The sequence below is a fragment of the Hipposideros armiger genome, unplaced genomic scaffold (genome assembly GCF_001890085.2).
Source record: "Hipposideros armiger isolate ML-2016 unplaced genomic scaffold, ASM189008v1 scaffold_77, whole genome shotgun sequence".
NCBI classification, from domain to species: Eukaryota; Metazoa; Chordata; class Mammalia; order Chiroptera; family Hipposideridae; genus Hipposideros; species Hipposideros armiger.
The window spans coordinates 1,801,256-1,823,861 of record NW_017731427.1 but is presented as its reverse complement, the minus strand read 5'-3'; the positions used below and the strand labels follow the sequence as shown (position 1 = coordinate 1,823,861).

General features: G+C 46.8%; 1 protein-coding gene across 2 annotated transcripts in view; it reads left to right on the top strand.

Moving 5' to 3' along the window:
• The window catches only part of ZNF236 (zinc finger protein 236), a 171,076-nt gene that overhangs the window by 82,631 nt on the left and 65,839 nt on the right, over positions 1 to 22,606 (top strand). The window contains exons 1-3 of one of the 2 annotated variants that reach the window (XM_019643366.1): positions 7 to 1,795; positions 10,773 to 10,915; positions 12,097 to 12,261. In XM_019643366.1, coding sequence (XP_019498911.1) covers positions 10,889 to 10,915; positions 12,097 to 12,261 — 192 coding nt within the window. In that variant the 5' untranslated portion in view covers positions 7 to 1,795; positions 10,773 to 10,888. Of the gene's footprint in view, positions 1 to 6; positions 1,796 to 10,772; positions 10,916 to 12,096; positions 12,262 to 22,606 lie in introns of those variants that run through there. The other variant, XM_019643364.1, reaches the window with a different exon arrangement.

Here is a 22,606-nt window from a genome sequence, read left to right as displayed (position 1 = left end):
GGCCGGGGCCGGGCCGGGGGGGCCCCGTGAACCCCGCCTTCGAAGGCGTCCAGGAAGAACCCGCCGCGGCGTCTGGCGAGAGGGCGCAGCCGGCGGGCACGTGCGCGGGGCGCAGCTCGGCGTGCGGACCCCGGCCCTGCGCCCCTGTCGGGAGGAGGGGCGGGAAGGACGCGGGGTCCTGCCAGGTGGCACCCCCGTTCACCCGGTGTGGCCGAGCCCCGCGCCCAAGACCGTTCCTCCTTCCCCTCCTCCCCGAGCGTTTCATAGTCAGGCCTCGTGTCTTCAAACTCCAAAGCGTGTTTTCCTCGCCCGCCTCTGTCCCTGCGCGATGGCAGCACCACCTGGCCGTCGGGTGGGCTTCCGTCCCCGCCCTCTCGCTGGTCGCGCCGCCTTGTCGTCGGCCTGAAGGGCCTCTGCAGAATGCCCGGCGGATGGCCGGCGCTGGGCAAGCCTCGCCCGTGGACCCCCGCCCCTTGCGCGTGAAACCGCAGGCTCCGGCCCCGCCTCTGTCGCGGCCCCTCCTGCTCCAGCGTGGGCCGCTTGGTGGCCCTGGATGCTGGCAGGGCCCTCCTGCCCCCTGTGCTGAGGACGCCCTCCGCCCGCGCTGCGGGTCCCAGTGGTCAGCTTCCTAGAGAGACGTCCCCAAACCTGTCTGAGAGGAACTGCCCACTGGACGCCGGGCGCTCCGCGGTTCCGAGTTCCCAGACGCGTCAGGGGTGTTCATGGCGATACTAGACTGCCCGCTTTTCCACTTGGTCAGCATTTGCACTCATGCGGAAGCAGCCAGGAGGAAACCGCTGGGGCCTCGGCACAGACCCGGGAGCGGTGGCACCAAACTGTCACCCCACAGGTGTCGCTCAGAAGACACTTGACAGCAGAGACGCAGAAGCAGATGCGAGGGTCCACCTGTTGTGTACCAAGCCAGACATTAAAAAGCTTTGTCAAAGTGAAAATGTTTCCTACTAGTGTTTGGAAGATTTTATTTTTAATAAAATGTGAAATGATAGGTTTATTTTTTTATGAAATTATATTTTTTAAATCTCAGTTTTAATTTCTAATAGGGCAAACAAATGTCAATAGATAGAACCTCTATAGCCTTACGGTCTTTTGGGTCCTCAGTGCTGTTTAAGAATGTAAAGGGGCCCTGAGACCCGGACATTGGAGGACCCTGGCTCTATCGGTTTGCTCTCTTAGGAACGTTTCTCATAATATGAAGTCATTTTGTTTTTTTATGTCTCCCACCACAAACTTTATTTCTAAGAAACACATGGACGGGAGGTGGGGATTTTTACAGGTGGGGAAATGCGGCTCAGAGGTCCGCTCAGCTAGTAAGTGTCAGAATTGGGGTTTGAATCTACATTTGAGTCCAAAGTGTGCGTTTTGTTGCTCTGCCTTGATAAATACGAAGCCCTATATATGGGTTAATTTGTTTATTCAACAAATAATTTAACGCACTTGGTGGTAGGTGGGCGCTCCGCTAGGGGCTGGGGAGACCAAGCTCAGCAACAGAGACGGGGCTCTGCCCTGGCTGCTCGGGCTGGTGTGGCCCTGCCTGGCAGGCGCTCTTCATGGCAGCAGACAACAGACACTGACGTCTCTGCTCGCCAGAGAAGACGAAGTCGCAACAGAAACCTCGAGAAAGGATCAGGAGCAGGCGTACTCCAAACAGTTCTTGAAGTAATAATTAGCCCAGGACAGAAGTAAAGAAGGAAGAAGCCTCGACTGTGAGTGGATGGGGAGCACTCACTGAGCCCTTCGCGCCTGGCATGACCCTCGGGGTGTGAAGACGAGTGAGGTGGGGTTTCTCCTTTGTCATAGTTACTTCAGTTTGCTCTTAATAAGCCGTAATGTGACCTTGATGGGAACCACATTTTGGGATCGTATGGCTTTCATCTGTTTTTTTCCAGTTGAATGCTATGAAAGTTTTCTCCCTAGCTTGCACCCTTTAGTTGGCTGCCTGCGAAGTTCCTGTTTTCTGTTGGAGGGATATTTGTTATAGTTCATTTCCAGAGAGCCGAGACAGGCAGACCTTGAGCCAAATGGATAAACAAGTCCTTTGTTGCTCAGATTACCAGTTTAGGCCATTTTAGATTTTCTTGGATAAATTAGGAACTCTATACTCTTCCCTCCTAGGGGAGGGGGTAGTAGGATGGGTTAAGAATGGTGGAACTTTAATCTCTTAGAAGGCAGCCAGAGATGGGGCGCCCTCCGGTTTTAAGGTGACTCATTTGCTTCAGCGGCAAAACTAGACACTATTGGTAGGTAACAATTAAGGGGAGATGGGTTCTGCGCAAAATCGTAAGTTTCTACCAATATCGGGCACCAAGGATGCAGAGAGTTCTTCATTAAGCAGCGCCCTTCACTGTCTATAAGTGAACTTGTTTAGGTAGGCAGCAACTTGAAGTATTTATTATTTTGAGGAAAGTGTGATTATACACTTAAATTCTAAAGATTTGTGATCCTGGAATCAGTGAGTTATGGGTTCTAAACCATGGTCTTTGGCACAAAACCTGTCCTGGGAGAGCACACTGACGTGTAAGCCTTCACTAGCTAGCGTCAGCTCCATTGTTTTGTAACTTTATTAGCTATCAGGGTCTGTACGTTGTCTCTGTGTGTGAAGACAGTGACGGTGCAAGGAATAGGCAGCGTTTGCAAAGCTGTCTAAGTCCTGGAACTTGCTGTGCATCTTACAGCAAGGCCGTGGCGCCTGTGTGCACCCTTGGTGCTCACTTGGGGATCACCTGGGAGTTTTGAAAGATCCCTGTGACCTGGCCACCAGGTTCCCATGACATCTGAGCCTGTGAGGTGGGTGGGACCCAGGCATCACTGCTTTTAAAGCTCCTGGTGATGCCACTCTGTGGTCAGGGTTGGGAGCCGGCGCCTGCGACAGGGCTCCCCCCCTCTAAGAGAGGGCAGGTGGGGAACGGAGATGGCGCCCCCTGGGAGGGGCCTGCCCCTGACATCTCGGCATAGGTGGACACTGGTGTAGTGGACCAAAAGTGAGAATTTGTGTAGTCTGATGAACTGCATGGACAGACTGCTCTCAATTCAGAAGTCAATTTCAACTGTCAGGGTCAGACCCCTGATGCAGAGGTGCCCGCTGCTCACAGCTGGCTGGGCACGGCACAGAGCCAGGCACCCCGTGTCATGTCATCGTCACCAATGCTTAGGGCTTGTCAAGATAAGCCAGGGATGTGTTTGGTTACTTTGATTTGCACGTCTGTACAGAAAAGTGTGGGTTTTACGTGAAGCTTCATATGAACCAGCACCTGGCACGTGAGTCTTTCCTTAGGAGTCCCTGTCCCCTGTGATTTCCTCCAGTTACTGCTGCACCACCCCCCCCCGCAACAACCTTCTTCTGACACCAGGGGTTAGTGTGACCTGTTTCTGAACTGAATTGGATTCGGAGTATGTGCCCATTTGTCTCTGACTTCCTTCATTTTACATTTGTTTTTATGGGATTATCCCTGTTACATAGCAGAGGTGTTCATTTTCATAGCGGTGTGGCATCCTGTTATACCGTCACACTGTTGTTCAGGCCACCCTTTCTGCTGTAGGTGTCTGGGTAGTTTCCGGTTTGGGGCCGTTTCGGGTAAGAGCTGCTGCGGATGCTGTGCACTTCCGGGTCGTGATGGACATGCCAGAGTTTTCTCGAGTGACTGTACAGTTCACTGTCCTACCAGCAGCGTCTGGGCATTCCGTGTGCTCGGGAGTGTCCGCAGCACTGAGGTCGTGTGTCCTTCGTAGGTTAGCCATTCTGGTGTGTGCCCTGTTATCTCACTTGGACTTTTAGCTCGCAGTTCTGTGCTAGCAGGGGTTTATGTCTGAATGCCACCGGTCTGCTGCGGGAAGCGCCTGGGCCTGGTGTCTTCCCATCTTTTTACTGGGTTGAAGTTTGTTTTTTTTTGTTTTTTTTCCAAATATTTGCTTTTATTACCAGTACATTTTTATTTCTAAAGAAAGACTTTAAACTCAGGCTGATGTATAGTCAAATGCTACACGCATTATTTAAATGTAACAAAACCACAGTATGTTAAAATTGTTACAGAAGAAAACCTTATGTGTCTATAGAGTCACCATCCAGTTGAAACAGAATTCTAGGGTCAGGGTCTGAAAGTTACAGGCTGTTTAGAGAGTGACCAATCAGTGTCATTCTCTAAGGAAGGCGAGATTCGCAGACCCCAGAAGTCCCCATGATGCTCTATGCAGTCAGTACCCTCCTGAGACGAACCACTGTCCTGATGTCTGACAACCTAGATTACTTTTGCCCATTTGTTGAGCTTTATAAGATGAGACCATACAAATGTTTTCTTAGGTCTAACCTCTTTTGGTCAGTATGTGAGATTCGCTGTGTCACCATGTATAGCAGCAGTAGAGTTATTCTCATTCTCATTGTTTGTGCTACAGCAGGTCTTCGAATAATGTCGTTTTGGACCATAATTGTCTCATTGAAACTACTCCTGCTTTTGACACATAGTGCACTTGGCTTGGCTCTCAGTTGAGCATATTTTATATTGAAAGAGCCTAAACAGGCTTAGGCTTGCAGTTGGGATAGAATGCTGTTGATAAAGTCCAGGCTCATCTGCTGTCTTCACGCTGGGCACAAGGCAGAGCCTGGGGTCTTGTCTCAGAAGCCATGACCTTGGGAGGCACGGAAGCATGCCCGGTGAGGAGAGAGCCTTGAATTACACATTGAAAATCACTCCTAGCGCTGCCACTGGCGAATCATGGGTTTTGCCAAGGAGTTGAGTTCTCTGGGGTGCTAGTTCCCTTGACTCCACCACCAGGGGGTGGAGTGTATGACTCACCTTGATCCCCAAGCAAATTCCATTTCTTACTCTCCAATTTAAATCTTTTTGAGTAGGTGCTACATTATAATGGTTCAGAACTTAAATATATGGAAGTCTGCTTTCTCAGCTCTGTTCCCCAGTTCGGTAGTTGCCTTTTATACAGGCAACCAACGCTCTTATTTTTTCCATTTCTGCAGGGAAATAACACACACAGACATGCAAATACGTTGTATATCTCTGCCCCTCCATGTTTTAAAGAAATGGTGGCATCGAGAACATACTGCTTCTTCCCTTGACTACATCTTGAGGATGACTTTTCCATTTGAGCCTATTTTATTCCCAGATGATAACCTTTCTAATGGCAAATCCATTGGAATCGATAATGGGTAAAATGCAGGAAGTGCAGAAGCCGTCCCTTTGCTACCCATTTCTCTAGGCGCAGGCACGGCTGAGTTGACCGCTGTCTGCTCCCAGAGGAAAGCAGGTGATGTGGCTGGTGCTGTTAGCACCGTGTTTGGCTTTCCGAGAGAGATTCTACAAAGAAATGAGGAGCTGCATTTCACCTCGCTTGTAGGAACAGCCAAATGGCTGAGGCATGTGTGTGCATGATAAGAGTTGTTAGTGGTACATAACAAGTTGGGAAAATATTAGACCTGATTTAGGTAACTCTGAGGTGGACGGACGGCATGAGTCAGTGAGGCAGAAAGTGAAAATTAGATGTACTGGTCTTGGGAGCTTCACACAATGGGAAATTAGCTTTTATCTTGTCTCCAAATATTTAGCAAATATTTGTTAGGCACACGTGATGTGCCATACCTTGCCAAGGCTTTGGAGATGCAGTGAGGAAGCAGAAAGGGTTCCTGGGCCCAGCGCCTCCGAAACGTCCAGGAATGCTAAACTCCAAATGCTGACAAGCGTGTGCAGAGCTGTAGAAAACGGGAGGAGAGAAAGTAGAAAGGAATAATAATAATAATAATAATAATAATAATAATTAATAATAATACAATGAAACAGAGAAGAAGCGAGACAATGGTAGAGATTAGCCAAAGTGGTCCCAATTTGAAGTCAGGAAATGGCTGTCTGACTTCCCAAAGGCCTAGTTGGTGACTTCGGAGAGCACTGTGGTGTGAGAGGATGAAAAGTGGGAGCAACGTGGTCACATGGTTGAGAGCTGGGTTCTTAGAGGCGTTCAGGGGATAACAGAAAAGGGGAACTGAGGGCAGTGCCTGTGGGTAGCAGTGGAAGAGAGAGCAACTGCATGCTGGAAAGATTTTTATTCAAAACAAAAACGAAAGTTTGGGGGTAGCTGTTACCTTAGACAGCGAAACTGATGTAGCTCTCATTTTAATACCAAAGTGCCTCATCAGGGTTAATGGACAGCTTACAAGCACAGTGCTTAGGAGTTTAAGTCAGGACATGCAAATTGGAGTTAAACCCATGGAATGCTATCAATGCAGTAGGTTTTATATGAATTTGGCATCATACGTGTATCAGAGCGAGGCATTTTGCTTAAGAGATCAACGTAGGTCTCTTAGGTTGGGGAGGACAGACATTGGCCATTTATCTGACTGGCCTGACTGGCGGGGCCTGGTCTGGGAGAAGCAATCGAGATAGCGCATCCAGTTCTAGCCATATAGCGCAGGCCTGAGTGTAGCTATGGAGCAGTATGCTCATGGAGTGATGGGCAGGCCGTTGGAGTAGCCAGGGGAGCCTTACACAGACGGCCATGCTCCTGAATCAGCGGGAGGCCCTCTTCCCGGAGCGTCTGGACGCGTTTTCTTATTTTGTCTGCGCAGCTCTGAGATAGGCTTTATTATTGGGTCTTCAGAAAAGTCATGACGTATTTTATCTGTTTTTCAAAGGTCAGTTATTTATGTAAAGAACAAAGATCAATCAATGATATATTGCCCGTTTTGTTTGATAACCTTTTGCCATCTTTCAGTGAGCTTCATAATTCCTCGTTCATAGAAGGACCTGTCTTTATTTGCAAAACACTGAACAAGGTGCTGATTCACAGCCTCATCTGAATTGAACATTATATCACTCAAGGAGTTTTGAAGAGAACGAAGCAAGTGGAAGTCTGACGGCACAAGGTCAGGTGAGTATGGTGGGTGTGGCAACACATCCCATCCAAGCTCCAAGAATTTTTGACGGGTGATCAAACTTGTGTGTGGTCTCGCGTTGTTGCAATGGAACACAACTCCTTTACGATTAACGAGCTCTGGACGTTTCTGGATGATGGATTCGTTCAAACTGTCCAATTGCTGACGGTACACATTCAAATTGATTGTTTGGTTCCTTGGTAGGAGCTTGAAAAACACGACACCTTTAAAATCCCACCACACTGAGAGCATAACCTTCCTCTGATGAATGTCTGCTTTCGATGTCGTTTGAGGCGAATCATCACGTTGGGACCAAGACTGTTTGTGCACCACACTGTTGTAAACAATCCACTTCTCATCACCAGTTATCAGTTGCTTCAAAAAAGGATCGTTTTCCTCACTTTTAGTAAGCATATTGCAGATGTTTATTCGCGCCGTCAAATGACCTTCTTTGAGTTCATGCGGAACCCAAATATCGAGCTTGCTTACGTATCCCAGCTTCTTCAGGTGGTCATGAATGCTTGAATGATGGATGTTCAATGCTTCTGCAATCTCTGGTGTCGTGTAACATGGGTTTGACTCGATTAATGCCTTTATTTTGTCGTCATCAACCTCGGTGGGCCTCCCTGACCGAGGAGTATCATTGAGATCAAAATCACCAGCACGGAATTTTGTGAACCATCATTGGCACAGACGTTCTTGTAAAGCATTGTCACCGTAAACTTGATGCAACTTTTCACAAGCTTGGCATGCGTTCTTCCCTTTATGGAAGTAAAACAGTAAAATATGGCAAAAATGCACAGTTTGGTCTTCCATCTTCAACTTGTAAAATCTCCAAAATTCAACCAAATCACTCAATTTTTTTTTAGAATGAAGCTAGAACTGTCGGCTGTCAAATGATGTAGCAATAACATAGATACGAATGACTCTAGTACTTCCAAAAATGAACTAGTGCCATTTGTCGCAAACATGCGTCATGACTTTTCTGAAGACCCAATATTTGGGGGGCGGTAGACAGACAAGCATTATATACTATTTAGGATCTCTAGTGACATAAATAGTTAAATTGATTTTGAAAAAAGTCTCTAAATTTTTCTCAGGGCAAATGAAGCTGCTCAATCAATTTCTGATCTTCGTACAATCAGTTTGTGATCCGTTTTGGTAGTGAATTTGAGTTCTCGGTAGCGGGAAGGCTGACTGGTTGGAGAGAACGGGCACGTCTTCGTGCGCGAGGTGACTGACTGGGAAACTGCTTGGAATGCTATGTCCTGAGTCTCCCTTGCACCAGTGAAGTCTGGATCCAGCCCCTGTCCTCTCAGGGCAGAAGCAAATAGTGGAAAAACGTCATTCGGGGTGCACTCTAGGACTTGAGTGCTGCTTAGTGCTCGTAGCTTTGTGCTTATTTCATGTGTGGAGGAGGGAGCTACAGAGAACATGCTTATTGGGATTTGGGAAATGGCGCGAGTCTGTGAGGCCCACGTCTCCGGAGCACTTGTAGCTGCTTCTTAAAGGTGCAGTGTCTCAGCAGGGCTGGCCTTTCAGAGGCTGCCGTTCTCTGATCATGCCCCGCTTAGGTGCCTACCCCTCAAGATGCGATGGCCCCCCAGGACAATAGACGTGTGCACAGATGGGCAGTAATTGCGTGTAATTGTGCAGGGTTCAGCAGTACCTGAAGCCCACCTGTGGCCTCCTCTAGGTTAAGAGCCCCTGCCTAAGAATACACCATTTCTTAGACCCCTTTCTGAACAACAGATACTCTGGGTACCAGAAATTTGAATGAACACGAAGGTGTGATGGACAGAAGGGCTTATTTTGAGGTTTAGGATGCTGCCCAGAAGGGCCAGCTCTGCACAGAAAGAAAGCAAAGTGTGGGTGACAGCAGCCCACCTCAGCTGGGGAGAAAGGCTTCGTGCTTTCTCAGTGCAAAGGGAACGGTCACGATGATGACCGAGTGTGCTCCCTCAGTGCTAAGTGGGGGTTTGAAGATGCTGTGGACTTTAAATTCACGCACAGCATGGAAAATGGAACGTGTTTCCCCCCCTCGAGTTACTTTAATTAATCTGAATTATTGTTTCAGGTTTGTCTTTGAACAAAATTAATATCATCTAATCACTGGGGGAAGGGAAAATAATTTTATTATGTTTTGAACTTTGTTAAGGAGAGAAATCTTCTTCCTTAAGATAGAAAACGTTTTTTGGAAAAGTCTTAATTCATAAGCAAAACAATGTCATTTTTCAGTTTTAAATGTATAGTTTCTGTCTCTTCGGGTTTTATTTATCACTTGCAGTTAATTAAATCCCTTCTTATTTTTGGGTAACACATTAGTAGTTTCAGCATAGAGGCTATGAAAATTGTTTCATTCTGCATACTGAAATAGCTTTTTAATTTTGCATTTTAGAAGTTAATTTGAGGTACTCTTTTATTACTGCATTCAACCGTCAGGTTAAAACACTTGCTGCTGAGTTCTTGAAACACAGTTTTCAACAGACATCTTACTTGTGCCTTCCTAACCTCTAAACTATTTCTTACCATAGTAAAAAGTTTTCCAAAGGGAATCATAATACATCAATTGAATTGGTCCCAACAATCATTTTATTTGGGCCTGGGGAGTCATAAAACATTTCATTATTAGTTTAATGCAGGAACTCTGAAAGCATGGTCTTTGAATAGTATGTGGATATAGTTCAGAATAAATAGAATAAAAAGTATGTGTATCTTTTCCTTAGGCCCATCTTATGAATGAAGCTGCAGTCTTTTGAATTACATTAGTATTTTCAAAACTGGAGTTTGCTTTACTGGCAAATGTGCCAGAAGGATTTTTGAAGCTGTTGCCAGCTGTCTCCAGTGCCTGCTCCACCCCTTCCCATCCTGTGGGGTCAGTTCCTGCTCTGACCAGGTTGTACTGTGGGCGCAGAGGGCTGCAGGCTGGACTGGGAACTGCAGGCTGTTTCCCCAAGAGGGATGGAAAGGTCTAGAAATTTGGAATACCTGGCTTCTCATTACTAGCACACGGCTGTGTCTGAGAAATAGAAACTTTCTTGAGTCTTAAAATTAACCCTACCCTATTTCCACATTTCTGAGTTATAATGTTCTGCGTGACATTTGAACAGAGAGTCGTATGTGACATATTTCTAATCTTTGTATGTTAGTATGTTATATATTCATGCCCAAATTATTTTAAAGAATTGTAGAGATTTCGGGCATCTTTATTTTATGACATTCTAGACAAATTTTTGCGATTATTACACTGTTATTCTTATTTGAAGGTGCTTTTAAGTGTTAGCCACTTACCTACATGGGTATATGCACGCCCAGTGTGAGACCCGAGGTTTATCCAAAGCCTTGAAGCCACCTTCTCCCTCAGCTCCCTGGGAGAACGCAGTCTTTCTCTTTTCCACCGACGCTTGCTCTGCAGCACTTTCCACACTAGATTGGATCAGTGAGGTAGCTTTTACACTTTGTTTACTGAGTGATTTAGGCGCCTGTGTGGATTCCTGATGAACCCCAAGTGACGTAGGGGGACCGCCTCCAGGGTTTGTAGTGACCTTGAAATGACAGCAACCAGCTGGCAGGTTAAGAACATCAAGGCCTTTGTGTGAATGTGCGTATCCAGCTGCAGGAGTGAGTTCCAGGTCCCTGCCAGTCCCACTAAGAGGGATTCAGGATTCTCTGTTCTGCGTCTCACTCATTTCGACGTTTCTCGTTTCCAACTTACGAGCATATCCATTTAAACAATTTCAGATACCATTCACTTCATCTAAAATCTCTCATAAATCTCTAACATGATTTGGTTTCTAAACAATAACCAAATAATTTGGTTTTATTTATGCGATGAGAATAACCACTGGTATTTATTGTCTGTACTTATACAATTTTATAGATGGAGTTTTAACATTGAACGCGGACAACACTAATTATGTGTACCAAGTCCCAAACTTCCACAAATGTGAAATCTGTCTGCTGTCTTTTCCAAAAGAGTCCCAGTTTCAACGCCACATGAGGGATCATGAGCGAAATGACAAGGTACGTATGCTTAACAGGGTGTCAGCTGTGAGCAATGACACCACAGGTGCTGTGCAGTCCATGTGCAAGAGACGATGTTTCCCTGTAATTTAGATTCCTAAACTGTGGAGCATTTTAGGTCACATAAATAAATATTGTGGCATTTTGTTTTTCGTTGTAATTGTATTGTGAGCTATTGTTAGGTAATGAGAGAAAGTGAGAGCGTGTGTCGTGAGCCTACGTATTGAGGTTATTTAGAATGGAGAAAGAAATAATCTTCAAATCTGCCCGTGTTCAGTAGTTCCGATTTCTGTGTGACTCCGCACAGAGTTGGCCTCTCTTGGTGTTATTCTCTCCAGCGGGGCACTGGCGCCATCAGTGCTCTTCTGAGTGTGTTCACTGTGTCTCAGCAGTGAGCAGGGCGGCCTCAGGTAGAGGTGCACCTTTTTTGCAGTGCACCCTGGGGAGACGGGGGAATGTTAGTGCCTTGATGGGATGATTTGCCCGATAGATGGAAAGTGGCAGTTGGAACCCCAATTAAAAAGTGGTCGCCGGCTTTCCTCTAGGAAGGTGAGCCATCTGAGGCCCGAACATCACTAGGGAGCTCTTGTCTGGAGACCAGGACTCGACCCTCTGCACTCTCCTTCCAGTGAGCGTGATAATACATGCTCACAGCGGCTCCCACTGGCGTCCCCTCCCAGGCTGAAATCTGAAAAGCCGCCTTCCTCCTCGCTAGGACAGCAGTAACTGCCAGGGATTATCTCTGCAAGGAAGTGACAGAGCACCTTCCATTTGGGGAGTATGTCAGCGCGACCTCAGCAACTCTGTTCATAGTCACATGTTCACAATCACTTATTTTACTTGACGTGAGTCTGTGTACAGCAGAGGATGGTCAGAAAAGGGGAAATCGCACCCTATGAGTTGAAGTCTCATGTTTGTTTCCATAGTCTGCGTCCTGACACTTTTGCACGCAGCCTGTCCTGTGCAGTTTTTCCTGCATAGATGTGAGGTCGTCCTGACGGTCCCTGGAGACATCCTCAAGGAGCTTTGTGTGTGGGTTTCGGAGCTACTGACTGGAGGTCCAGGACAGACGTCAAAGTGCCCAGGGATGATTGTGGACTCTGGTCCTTGTTAATATTTGAGTGACTTTCACCGTGGAAAGATTGTCTTTCAGTGGCTTCTTCACTTTTCTCTCCCAATAGCCACATCGATGTGACCAGTGCCCGCAAACGTTTAACGTTGAATTCAACCTGACCCTTCATAAGTGTACTCACAATGGGGAAGACCCCACCTGTCCTGTGTGTAACAAGAAATTCTCCCGGGTGGCCAGTCTCAAAGCGCACATTATGCTGCACGAGAAGGAAGAGGTAATTATTTCAACCTGCATTCTGTTACAGGATTTTTAAAATGCATCTAACCATTAGGATGATGTTAGGTACCAGCTAGTTTAAAAAGCCAGTCCTATAGATCTCAAGGAATTCATTACCATGAAATTTGTCTTGGCTAATCTCCAGGTCACTGATGAAATATTTTATTTTCCAGCCATATTAATTAGGGTACAGACATTTTCATGGGTAGTGTATTTGGAGGATCAAAATATGTCTACCGTGGTTAGAAGAGCCCCACCCCCTTTTTTTTAACAGAAAATAATTTTGTAAGAATCTGTAGAGGTCAAAAGTATTATAAATTTCTGCCCCTGAAGATGGCAGAATCTGCTTGCTTGGCTCCTGGACCCCCTGCCATGTGGGCATTTGGGAGAAGAGAACAAATTCATGAGACGCAAAGCAGCTCACACACAGGTGAACTGCCCTGAAAGGGCCCAGGCATAGCCTCGGCACAGCTCTGAGGGGGACAGGGTGGCACTGGGGACGTGTGAGAAAGACGCCTCCCTGTTGCTGGGGTGCAAGGGCCAAATTTAAAGTATAAATGACTTGCTTTGAAAATTCATCCCACCCCGATTATTATTATAGAAAATTAGGAAAATTCAAAAGGTAAGAAGGAAAACACAAAAGTCACCTCTAATTCTACCATCAAGGTTTGATTACACATAACGATTTGGTGTAGTCTTCTCCTGAGACAAAAAATAAATACAGTATTTAAATTGCACATGTAAAATTTGAATCCTAAAAATTGAGTTCACACTTTCTATATAGGTTTGTGTATTTTTATACATGTTTTTCATTTTTAATATAAAATATTTTTATCTTTTTAAATGTTATTATGTAAGTAATGCATGTTTATTTTGGGAGAAGTTAGAAAGTAAAGATTAACAAAAGTAACATCATTGAAAGAACCAGTAACCACACCAGTTGTAGAGTCTCTCAAAAGTTGTTTTTTGCTATGCTATACGTGCTATCCATGATCATTTATGTGTTTAAAAATAGTTTTTAATACAAAAAAAGCTAGGCCACTGGACAGGCGGTTTTGTAACCTGCCTTTTCCTAGCACATATTGTAACTGTATCCTTCCCCTTTGCATATGCCACCTCATGAGTTTTTTCCCCATGTCAGTTTTCCGCTACTTTGTTACCATCTTCAGCATGTGGACATAGCATAATGGTAGTTAATAATTTCCTTTATTATTTGAACTTTGAGTTGTTGGTGCCTTTTCAATATTGCAAATACTGCATCTTAGTATATATCTAATTATGTCATTAGGATAGATTCCTATGGCTGGATTTATGGAATTCACAAAATCTGTTTCCCCAGCTCTTTATAGAACGTCATGTTATGTCCCGGCAGTGTGAGCCGTGTCATCCCTTAGCTCCAGTGCTGTTCAGAAGTGGCTGCGGCTTTGCTTTTAGAACAAAGTGTTTGCATTCAATGCTGGCATGTCATGGTATGCTGGAATAAGTACTGCACGCACGCAGTAAGGCGTCACACAGTAGTGAAGGGTGTAGGGAGGGAGGGGTTAGATCTCCATCAGCCGACTCCAGTCCCCTGGAAGCAACTTCTAGTGGCTTTCCTTAAATAGCCTTTCAGGGGGACTCTGCATATCCGCCTCCTCTGCACCCCACCGAGACAGCCGGGTCATCTGTGCCTTTCTTCTTCAGTTACCTGTGTCTTAGGAGTTGTTACACACCTATTCATCAGAGAGCGGTCTTCTTGTAACAGCCACACGGTTTCACATTGTGTACGGCTGTGTCATGGTCAACAGTCTCTGCGCAGACACACGGGTTGTTTTTATCTACAAACAAAGCCCCAGTGAGCAAATGTCCTTAGTGTTTGGCACGTGGGCCAGTGCAGTGGGTCTCACGGCAGGCGACTTGGAACCCCGGAGGACATGCTGGTGGTGGTCATTACTGCGGGAAGGGGATGAGGTGGCGTCTGGGGACTAGAGGCCAGGGATGCATTGAAACATCCCTCAGTTCCCCTCCCGCCTCCCCACAAAGAACGGTCTGGTTCTAGAAGTGGCCCTGCTGGGTGAAAGCAGATGTAAAGTTAGAATTTTGATAGATATTGATAAATAAAGATAGATATTGTCAAATGGTTTTCAAAGAGGTTTGATCAATTTATACTCCAGCCAATAGTGTATGAAAATGCCCTTTTCTTCATGCCATTCTCAGTATCTGTGTTATAAGACTTGTCTTTTCTAATCTGGTACTTTTAAGATGGTATGTTTTTGTTGTTTTTATTTGTGTTTCCTTAATTATGAGTGATGTTTACATCTTTCCATTTTATTTAGCCATTAGTAGGTTTTCTGTGGTTTCATTTTCTTTCCTTATTTGGAGGGAGTGGGTTGGGATTATTGGTCCATTCTTGTAGATTTGTGCCAGCTATCTACACACACGGAAGCTAGCTTTTCTGCCCCGTGTGATAGAAGTCTTTTCTGATCCCTGGCTTTTTATTTGTCTTGGCAGTAAGTCTTTAAATTGTTAAGTACTCGAATTTTCAATGTATTCACATCCAGATCCTGGTCTTAGTGATGTGCTTAGACATACTCCCAAGTCAACAGTGATTTTTTTAAACCCACCGTGTCTTCTAGGGCAGTGCACACACAGTGCAGGACACACACCCTTTCTAGAAACCCCGAGGTCACACTGACACCTCCAATCCTAGCCCACCCTGGGGCTCCTGCATGCCTCCCCAGTTTGGATGTGCATGTCCCATCCTGCACAGTGAGGACCCGAGCTCTCAACAGTGGCAGCGCGTTCCTTCAGCCCTTTGCTCCATCCTGTATTCCTCCGAAATTCCTTCACGGTGTGGCTGCATGGCCCACACCACGCAGGACAGGGTTTGAAGTGCGCGCAGGCCGTTGATGCAGTCGGCTTGCTATGTCAGGCCTCCCCTGTCCCATCCTCCCGAACCGCAGCCCGCAGCTAGGGGAAGCTCAGTGTGATCTCCAAGGCAGCCCAAAGCGGAGGAGCGATTGCAAAATGGGCGGCTGGGTTATGGCTGTTTGGATATTAGTTCATTCTTAGAAGACAGAACGCTACAAACCAGACTCGCTCAGAGAAGACACCCCACCGGCTCCCTGGGCCTTGCCTGCGGCAGGAGGCCAAGCACCTTCTCGTTTTTCTGGTTTGTCTGCTGAGCTTCTCTTTGTACTGCTAAGCAAATGGTTGTATGCTTCTGACTTTCCTTTCCTGCTGTATGAATGTGAACTGTAGAGTTTTGCCTACTTAAACTTCAGTTCGTGTTTTTATTTTGATTGCACTGAATTTTTAGATTGTTCCTGGGGAGAGTTGAACATGTTTACAAAATTGATATTGTCAAAACATCACTCAGTAATGTTTTGTTCTTATGAATTCAGTACATTATTTAAATTTATTCTTAAATGTTTTAAGATTTTTATTAATATCATTCTGGAGGGAGGTCTTTCAGTTATATATTATTTGTTATTGGACTGGAGGAAAGCAGTGTATTTTTGTATATTAGTTTTGTAGCCTGCCATCCTACCAGGTTTTCTTTGGGTTTTCAGTTATACAACCTCATCTACAAATTACAATTGTGTCCTAAGATTTTGTTTTGTTTTGCTTTGATTTCTAGTACCACATGGGTCATTTAAAATAAAATCACCTTGGGCTGGCCGAGTGGCTCAGTTGGTTAAGAACTCGCTTAAGAGTTTGAGCTCTGAGCAATAGCAGTTCGAGTCTGGCCCGAGCTGAGCAGCCACTGAGCTGCCAACAGGTGGCAGGATGGCTCAGCTAAAAAAATAAAAAATAAAATAAAATCACCTTTTGATGGTTGCCATCACAATATATAGTGATAGCATATCCCTCTAAGTTTTTTATTTTGAAAAATGTCACACTTGTAAAAAGGGTACAATGAATACTGGAAGACCATGAACGCTTTACCTGGATTTACCAGCTGGTAAAATTTCCCAGCTCTCACCCCACCATCCCTGCCATTTCTGACCAGTTAAAGTAAGTTGCAGACATCATATTCCTACTTCACCTCCAAATACTTTACGTATACGTCCCCTAAAAACAAGGACGCTTTCCTCTTTGTCACTTACACACAGGAATTGAGCATTGCTGCAATAATCCATCTTCAGAGGTCCCCATCCGGAGGGACAATGGGTGACTGAGAAGCGTAGGGTGAGTTTCGAATAGGAGACTTAGCTCTCCCTGTGACCCTAGGAGAAGGGTGACAACTGGTTCGGACGGAGTTGAGAGGGCAGGTCAGGCGGAACTGAGGCACTTCCACTGTTTCCGAGCAGATTTCCCAGCATTCCCCTTTCAGCCCACAGCTTCCACAGGCTTAGTGTCTCAGTCAGCTTTTCACTGAGGCCAAAACCTCCGAGTTCTGTTTATTAAGTCATTAGATTGCAGCAGCCTGAGAAGTATTTACGTCTTAATAACTTACTGGCCATTTGAGGCCCTGCACACATGACATGGTGCTGTACTGCTCTCGAGGCCCTGGAATCTCCTGGTCCGCACGATTGTCCTGCTGTGTAACACAGCATCTTGTGGAACCCAGCTGCACAGAAATGGGATGTCACTGACACTGAGCTGCGTCGAGCTAGCCGTCTGTGTGGCCTCGCACAGTTGTTGAGTCTTGCGAGAAGGTCGGCCCTCCCCAGGCTCCCTGATACGGCTGCCATTTTCATGGTGCATTGAGTGCCTCGCTCCCAGTTAGGACCATGGCCGCGTAGCCTGGCTTTCCCTCTGAAATGGAGACACTGTTGTGTCTCCTCAGAACAACGAGGTGCTTGGAGACGGATGTGGGACCCTGTTTTGGAAAATGGGAGCAGAGCCTGATGGGACAGATGCATGGGCTGTGTTACGTGTAAGAAGTGTGTGGGTCGTGCTGAGAACTGACCCGTGCATGTCGGTGGGTGTGGAGCGTGTGCTTCCCTCACTTTGCCCATCAGCCTGGGTACGAGTGGAGGTGCTCATTTGCATCAAGGTTGGGATGTGTGACGTGTGTGCCATGGAATAGCAAGGGGGTCAGGACTGCGGGGGAGTTGACGGGACATAGTGTGTGGTCTAGGCTGGGTAAGCCGAGGGGAACGTGTGTGTGTGTCCGTCCCCTCAGTGGGGTCACACACGGTGAGAAGGCTGAAGCAGCTCTACACACACTGCACGTTCTGGGGGGCCCAACCCTCAGGGTGACAGGAAAGGGGCAGATGTGGCTCTTCCGCCAAGGCCGCTGCACTTTCTCTAGCCTCAGACCCATCCACACAGGTCACCAGGACAGTGGGTTTGCATGCTCCAGTCTAGCATTTCATCAGATGTACCTTGAAACATTGACTCTGACTTCCTCCTAACTGAAAAGAGAAATAGCAGTGATTCGTCATGTCCCGAAGTTCTTAGGTTTTTCCAAAATCTTTCCCTCATTATATTTTTCTCTTCTAAATTCTTTTCCAGATTGTTTCCCGAAATGGAGCTCATGATCCTCCCACTTCTGATGACTGTCTGCTATTTACTTCATTTGCTTCTGTCCGTTTTCTATTGTTGTTCTTTAGCTTTGTTCTGACGTGGCCTCCTGGGCGGGGAGCCCCCTCCTGGTGCAGGCAGCTGAGATGGGAGCTGGTGCTGCCTGGTCTCGGCTGAGCGCTTGGTTTATCGGTTAAACTCCAGCTGTCTTGTTCTTTAACTATTGTGGTTGTAAGAATGTAAACATTCCACAGTTTTTCACTCATTTTTTTTTTCCCAAAAGGCTTTTGAGAAGTGTGTTTCCTGAAACCAGTTGACTTTACATTTTTATTGCTATGAAACCACTTTCTATTTCCCTCTCCTTGAATAGAACAGATTCTTTCTCAGATCAACAAATAATTGTAGGATAAGAAAAGGGTGGGCTGGTCAGGAAAGATGCTTCTGCATGACTGTGGTTTGAAGCCGGTAATGAGAGCTGTGACACGCCTTAGTGTCTTGGCACAACGCGGAGAAGGGTTCTGGAAGTTGGAACGTGACAGTCAGTAAGCTGAGCTTAGCAACCCCACGCTGAACGGTTCAGGGCCAGGCATTTTGCGGGAGCAGAGTTCAAAAAACACCTTTGCTGTGCTTATTCCAGATGGGAAAACGTGTCGACACTAGTGAAACAGGGTGCTCCGTTTTTAGCGGTTATAGTACGGTGCAGGCTCATTTTTTCTCTCCCCCAGCAGTCTGGTGTTGTCTGAGATTGTCCAGGACTCCACTTACTCTGCTGTCTCTTTGAATGTTACTTCTGTCACATGGTTTGCAATGCAGAGAGGGAGGAAGGGGACACACTCCTGCCCCTTAGAGGCACAATCCAGAAGTTGGCTATCAGCTCTGCTGATTGCCCACGGCACAGGGCGCAGTCACCATGCAGGGTCACCTTGTAGTTAGAAGGGCTGGGAAGGAGAGCTTGTCGTCGTAGCCACGTGCTCAGCTAAGACCTCTCTCACTGTGTGAGCAGAGAAGACCGGCTATTGGAACACAGTTGTTACCTTTCCCACATATATTCAAATAATACACTTTTGGCTATCTTTGTCTACTTTGTATGCTTTTGTTTCTCAGTTCATTGAGTTGAATATGGTATATTAGTAATAACTACAGGAATAATTACTGGCCTTTAGTCACATTTTAAAAAACCTACAAGATTCCAGCCAAGATGGAGATATGTAAAGATAACACAACCAGCAGATGGAGAGAGACTCTGGAAGGCGGAAGGAAGGCAGGTGGCCGAGGGTTTCAGGACTGAGGGACAATGTGGCAGTGAGCTCCCTGGGCTTCTGTTTTTCCTCTTGGACACCTGATCAGAGTGCTAGAGAAGCGTGTGGCCTTCTGCCAACAGGCATAGGTGAAAACACTCCAAGGAGAACAGGGTCCCCTCAGCCTAAGTGCCAAAAATATGGTCTAACAACAAAATCTTTTTGATGATGCCCACCCTACTCCAGCCAAATACCAACCAAAGAAGTGCTCAGCCAGGCTGAGTGGAGAGTGACCTGCCACCCCATCCTGGCCCCCGGCCCTGAGAAGCAGACGGCCCTCTGATCCCCTGACTCCCTGGGATTAAGTACGGAGCTAATTGCACATCCATCTGGCAAAAGGAGGCAGCACCCAGATCCCACCCCAGTGGTGTCAGTAGAGCCAAGCAGGTAGCGCACCTTTCATCCTCTGCCCGCAGGAGCAGGCAGGTTCTGCTTTCCTGCCGGAGGAGTGTCAGCGGGTCATGGGGAGCCAAGCCCCAGCCCACTTGGCAGCAGTGAGATGTAACCAGGTGATGCAAGATGTGCTTCCCCCCCGTGGGATCATGGGGCCCTGCGAGGAGAGCCTCTGCCCCCACCCGGCTCTGTGCTGTGTGTAAACAGGTGACTGTCGCTGAAAGATAAGATAAGCTCCCAAGTCTCCCAGCTTCATACCCCGAATGTCCAGGAAGCAACTGAGAATCGCTCCTCATGACAAGAACCAGTGGTCCCAACTCCAGTGAGAATAGATAGCAGATGGCTCGCATGTTGCGATTATTTGGCAAGGACTTTAAAGCAGCCACTGTAAAATGCCTAACGGGTGGTCTTGAAACAAATGAAAAGTAGAAGAGATGGAAGATAGAAGAACCAAAGGGAAATCGTTGAACTGAGGAATCCGGTGGTTGAAATAAAGCGCTCAGTTGAAGGGCTCAGCAGTGGAATGGAGAAGACAGAGGAGAGATTGGGGAACCTTGAGACAGATCGACAGAAATTACTTAAGCCAAACAACAGAAAAAAAAACCGATTGGAAAAAATTAACAGAGCCTCAGGGAACTTTGAAGATCCCACATTTGTATCAAAGGACTTGTAGGATAGGAGAAAGAGTGTGGAGTTGAATATATATTTGAAGAAAATGACCCAGATTTGGTATAAGGTATAAATTACACAATCATGAAGTTTAATAAATCCAAATAGGATAAGCCCAAATAAATCTACACTAAGACGCATCATAAACATTTGAAAACTGAAGATAAGAAATGACCTTGAAAGGCTGCAGAGTAAAGATCTACTGCCTCTGGGGCATCACAGTTCGAATGACAGTGAACCTCTCGTCAATCCATGGGCCAGAAGGAGGCCGCACGTTTTTCAATTCTTAAGGAAAAGAACTGTCAATCTTGAATTCTGTATGTGGTGAAATTAGCCTTCAGGAATGAAGGGGAAGTAGACATTTTCACATGAAGGAAAACTCACAGGATGTGTTGCTAGCAGACTTCCCCTTAAAGGAAGTTATGTGCACAGAACGGAAGAGGTAACAGGAGGCGGCCCGGGACTCCAGGACGCAAAGGACAGTGAATGGTCAGTTCTGTGGTCAGCCTGGAGGGGGTTTCGGATGAGATTACTATTCAGATCAGCGAACATTAAGTAGACTTCCCCCTGTGTTGTGGGTGGCCCTTAACCAGTCAGTTGGAGGCCTTCCTGATAAGGATGGGCCTCCTCCCGCTGACCACCTCCTGGGGCCCCCAGGCTGCCAGCCCATCCTGCAGATGGCGGGACACCCGTGCCAGCCGATTCCTGATAACAGCTCTCTCCCTGTGTCTCTGGAGAGTGCTGACTAACACCAGCTTTCAGAATGAGCAGAATAAAAACTGGGGTGAATATAGCACATTATTCTTCCTCATGGATTCTTACATCCTACTTGATGGTTGAAGCAAAAATTACCTGGTGTGCTCAGTGTGCATAGAGGAGATACTGAGGACAGTTATACCTAAGAGGGAGGGGTAACAGGACCTGAGTGGAAACAAGGTTTCTGCCCTTCCCTGAAAGTGGGAAGGTGTGATGCCAGCGGAATGTGCTGGTTACGCAGATGTGGTGCAACACCTGGAGACACCTCCGAGGAAACCATACAAAGCAATGCACTCAAAAATAGTACAAGTAATCACAGTGAATTCTGAGACGTTCTAAAAGTGAATCCAGGACGGCACGAGGAGAGCAGCAGGGGAGTCAGGAATGGGGTAAGCAGCCAGCGAAGAAGAAAATGGCCGGCCTCAGCTCTGAAGTGCCCGTGACGACGGACGGACGGTCTGGCCACCTAAACTGCAAGACAGATGGGAAGTGCTTGAAAACAGCACTACCTAACGATGCACTACCTCCAGGAAATGTTCTCCAATGCGCGATGGCCCACACAGACCCCAGGGCAGAGCAGAAACTCAGCACGTGGCAGCTAGTGAAGGGATTACTTTCTAAAGTGTCCACCGCTTACTGTTTGCCAGAGCCCTCGGAAGGGCCGTCTGAAGCTGAGCCGAGCAAGCAGCTTGGGGCGGTGGGACGGCGGACAAAGCTTGGAGATGTGACCGGGGCGCCGTGGGCTGCATGGCCAGCTGGAGGCTTAGACGACACGAAAGTAGGTGGAACTCTGGGCCACTGGTGCAGTGTCCCCTGAAATCTCAGAGATGCGACTAAGGTTGCCTTCCAGGGGTTCACATAACAGATCAGAGAGGTAAAAAGTTACACTTAAATGGGTGCGTTTTGTTGTACGTAATGTTTACTTTAGTAACATTGACTTAGAAATAATTTCTAAACATAGTTTCTTATGTGTACTGATGAGCTGTAATTGTCTCTTTAGTTTACAGTGTTCCAGTTTTGAGTTTTTACTTACAGAACACTGTAAGCTAATTTTTCCTTACTGCTCAATTGAGATTAATCATCCAACATCTGTAGTGGTCCTTACTCTGTAAAAATATAATAAATCTCAAAACCAGGGAAATGAACCAGAAAAATTACTGTAGGTTTTAAATCACTTGGGAAGATTTTCTTCAAATGCACAGAACTGCTGGAATTCACGTCTTTTACTGAGTAAATCTCTTCCCTTAAGGGTTGTCACGGATGTTTGGGAACATGGCATAGGCACACACACTCACACATGTGCTCACGAAAGGCAGCTGTCCCTGTTCATTGGACGTCGTGGTGGCCCGCACACGTGGACTGTGACAGGGCCAGGCGCTGGAGGTGCCAGGGAAGGCAGCATTCCAGGCTGGTCTTTGTGTTGACCTTGTGGGTTGAGCGCCGTTTTGAGGTCCACAAAGGCAAACTCCTGCAGGAATGAAAGCGTGGCTCCTCAGGCCTGGGGCGGGAACAAGGACAGTGTTTGGGCCCTGGAGACGAGAGGGCTGCTGGGAGAAGGGAAAGTGTGCCTGTCGGTGAGAGGCAGGAGAAAGACCAGTCCTGGGCCCTGTGGAGGGGAGGCGAGAAGGGCAAGTGCTCCGGGGAGGAGCCCAAGGCAGGTAGAATCTGTCATGCTTTATACTCTGACTTTTAAAAGTTACTGTGTCTTCTGCGGGGTGGAATCTGATTAGAGAATTAGAAAATCCCGTGCATTGTCCTCCATGACTTCTGCCTGCC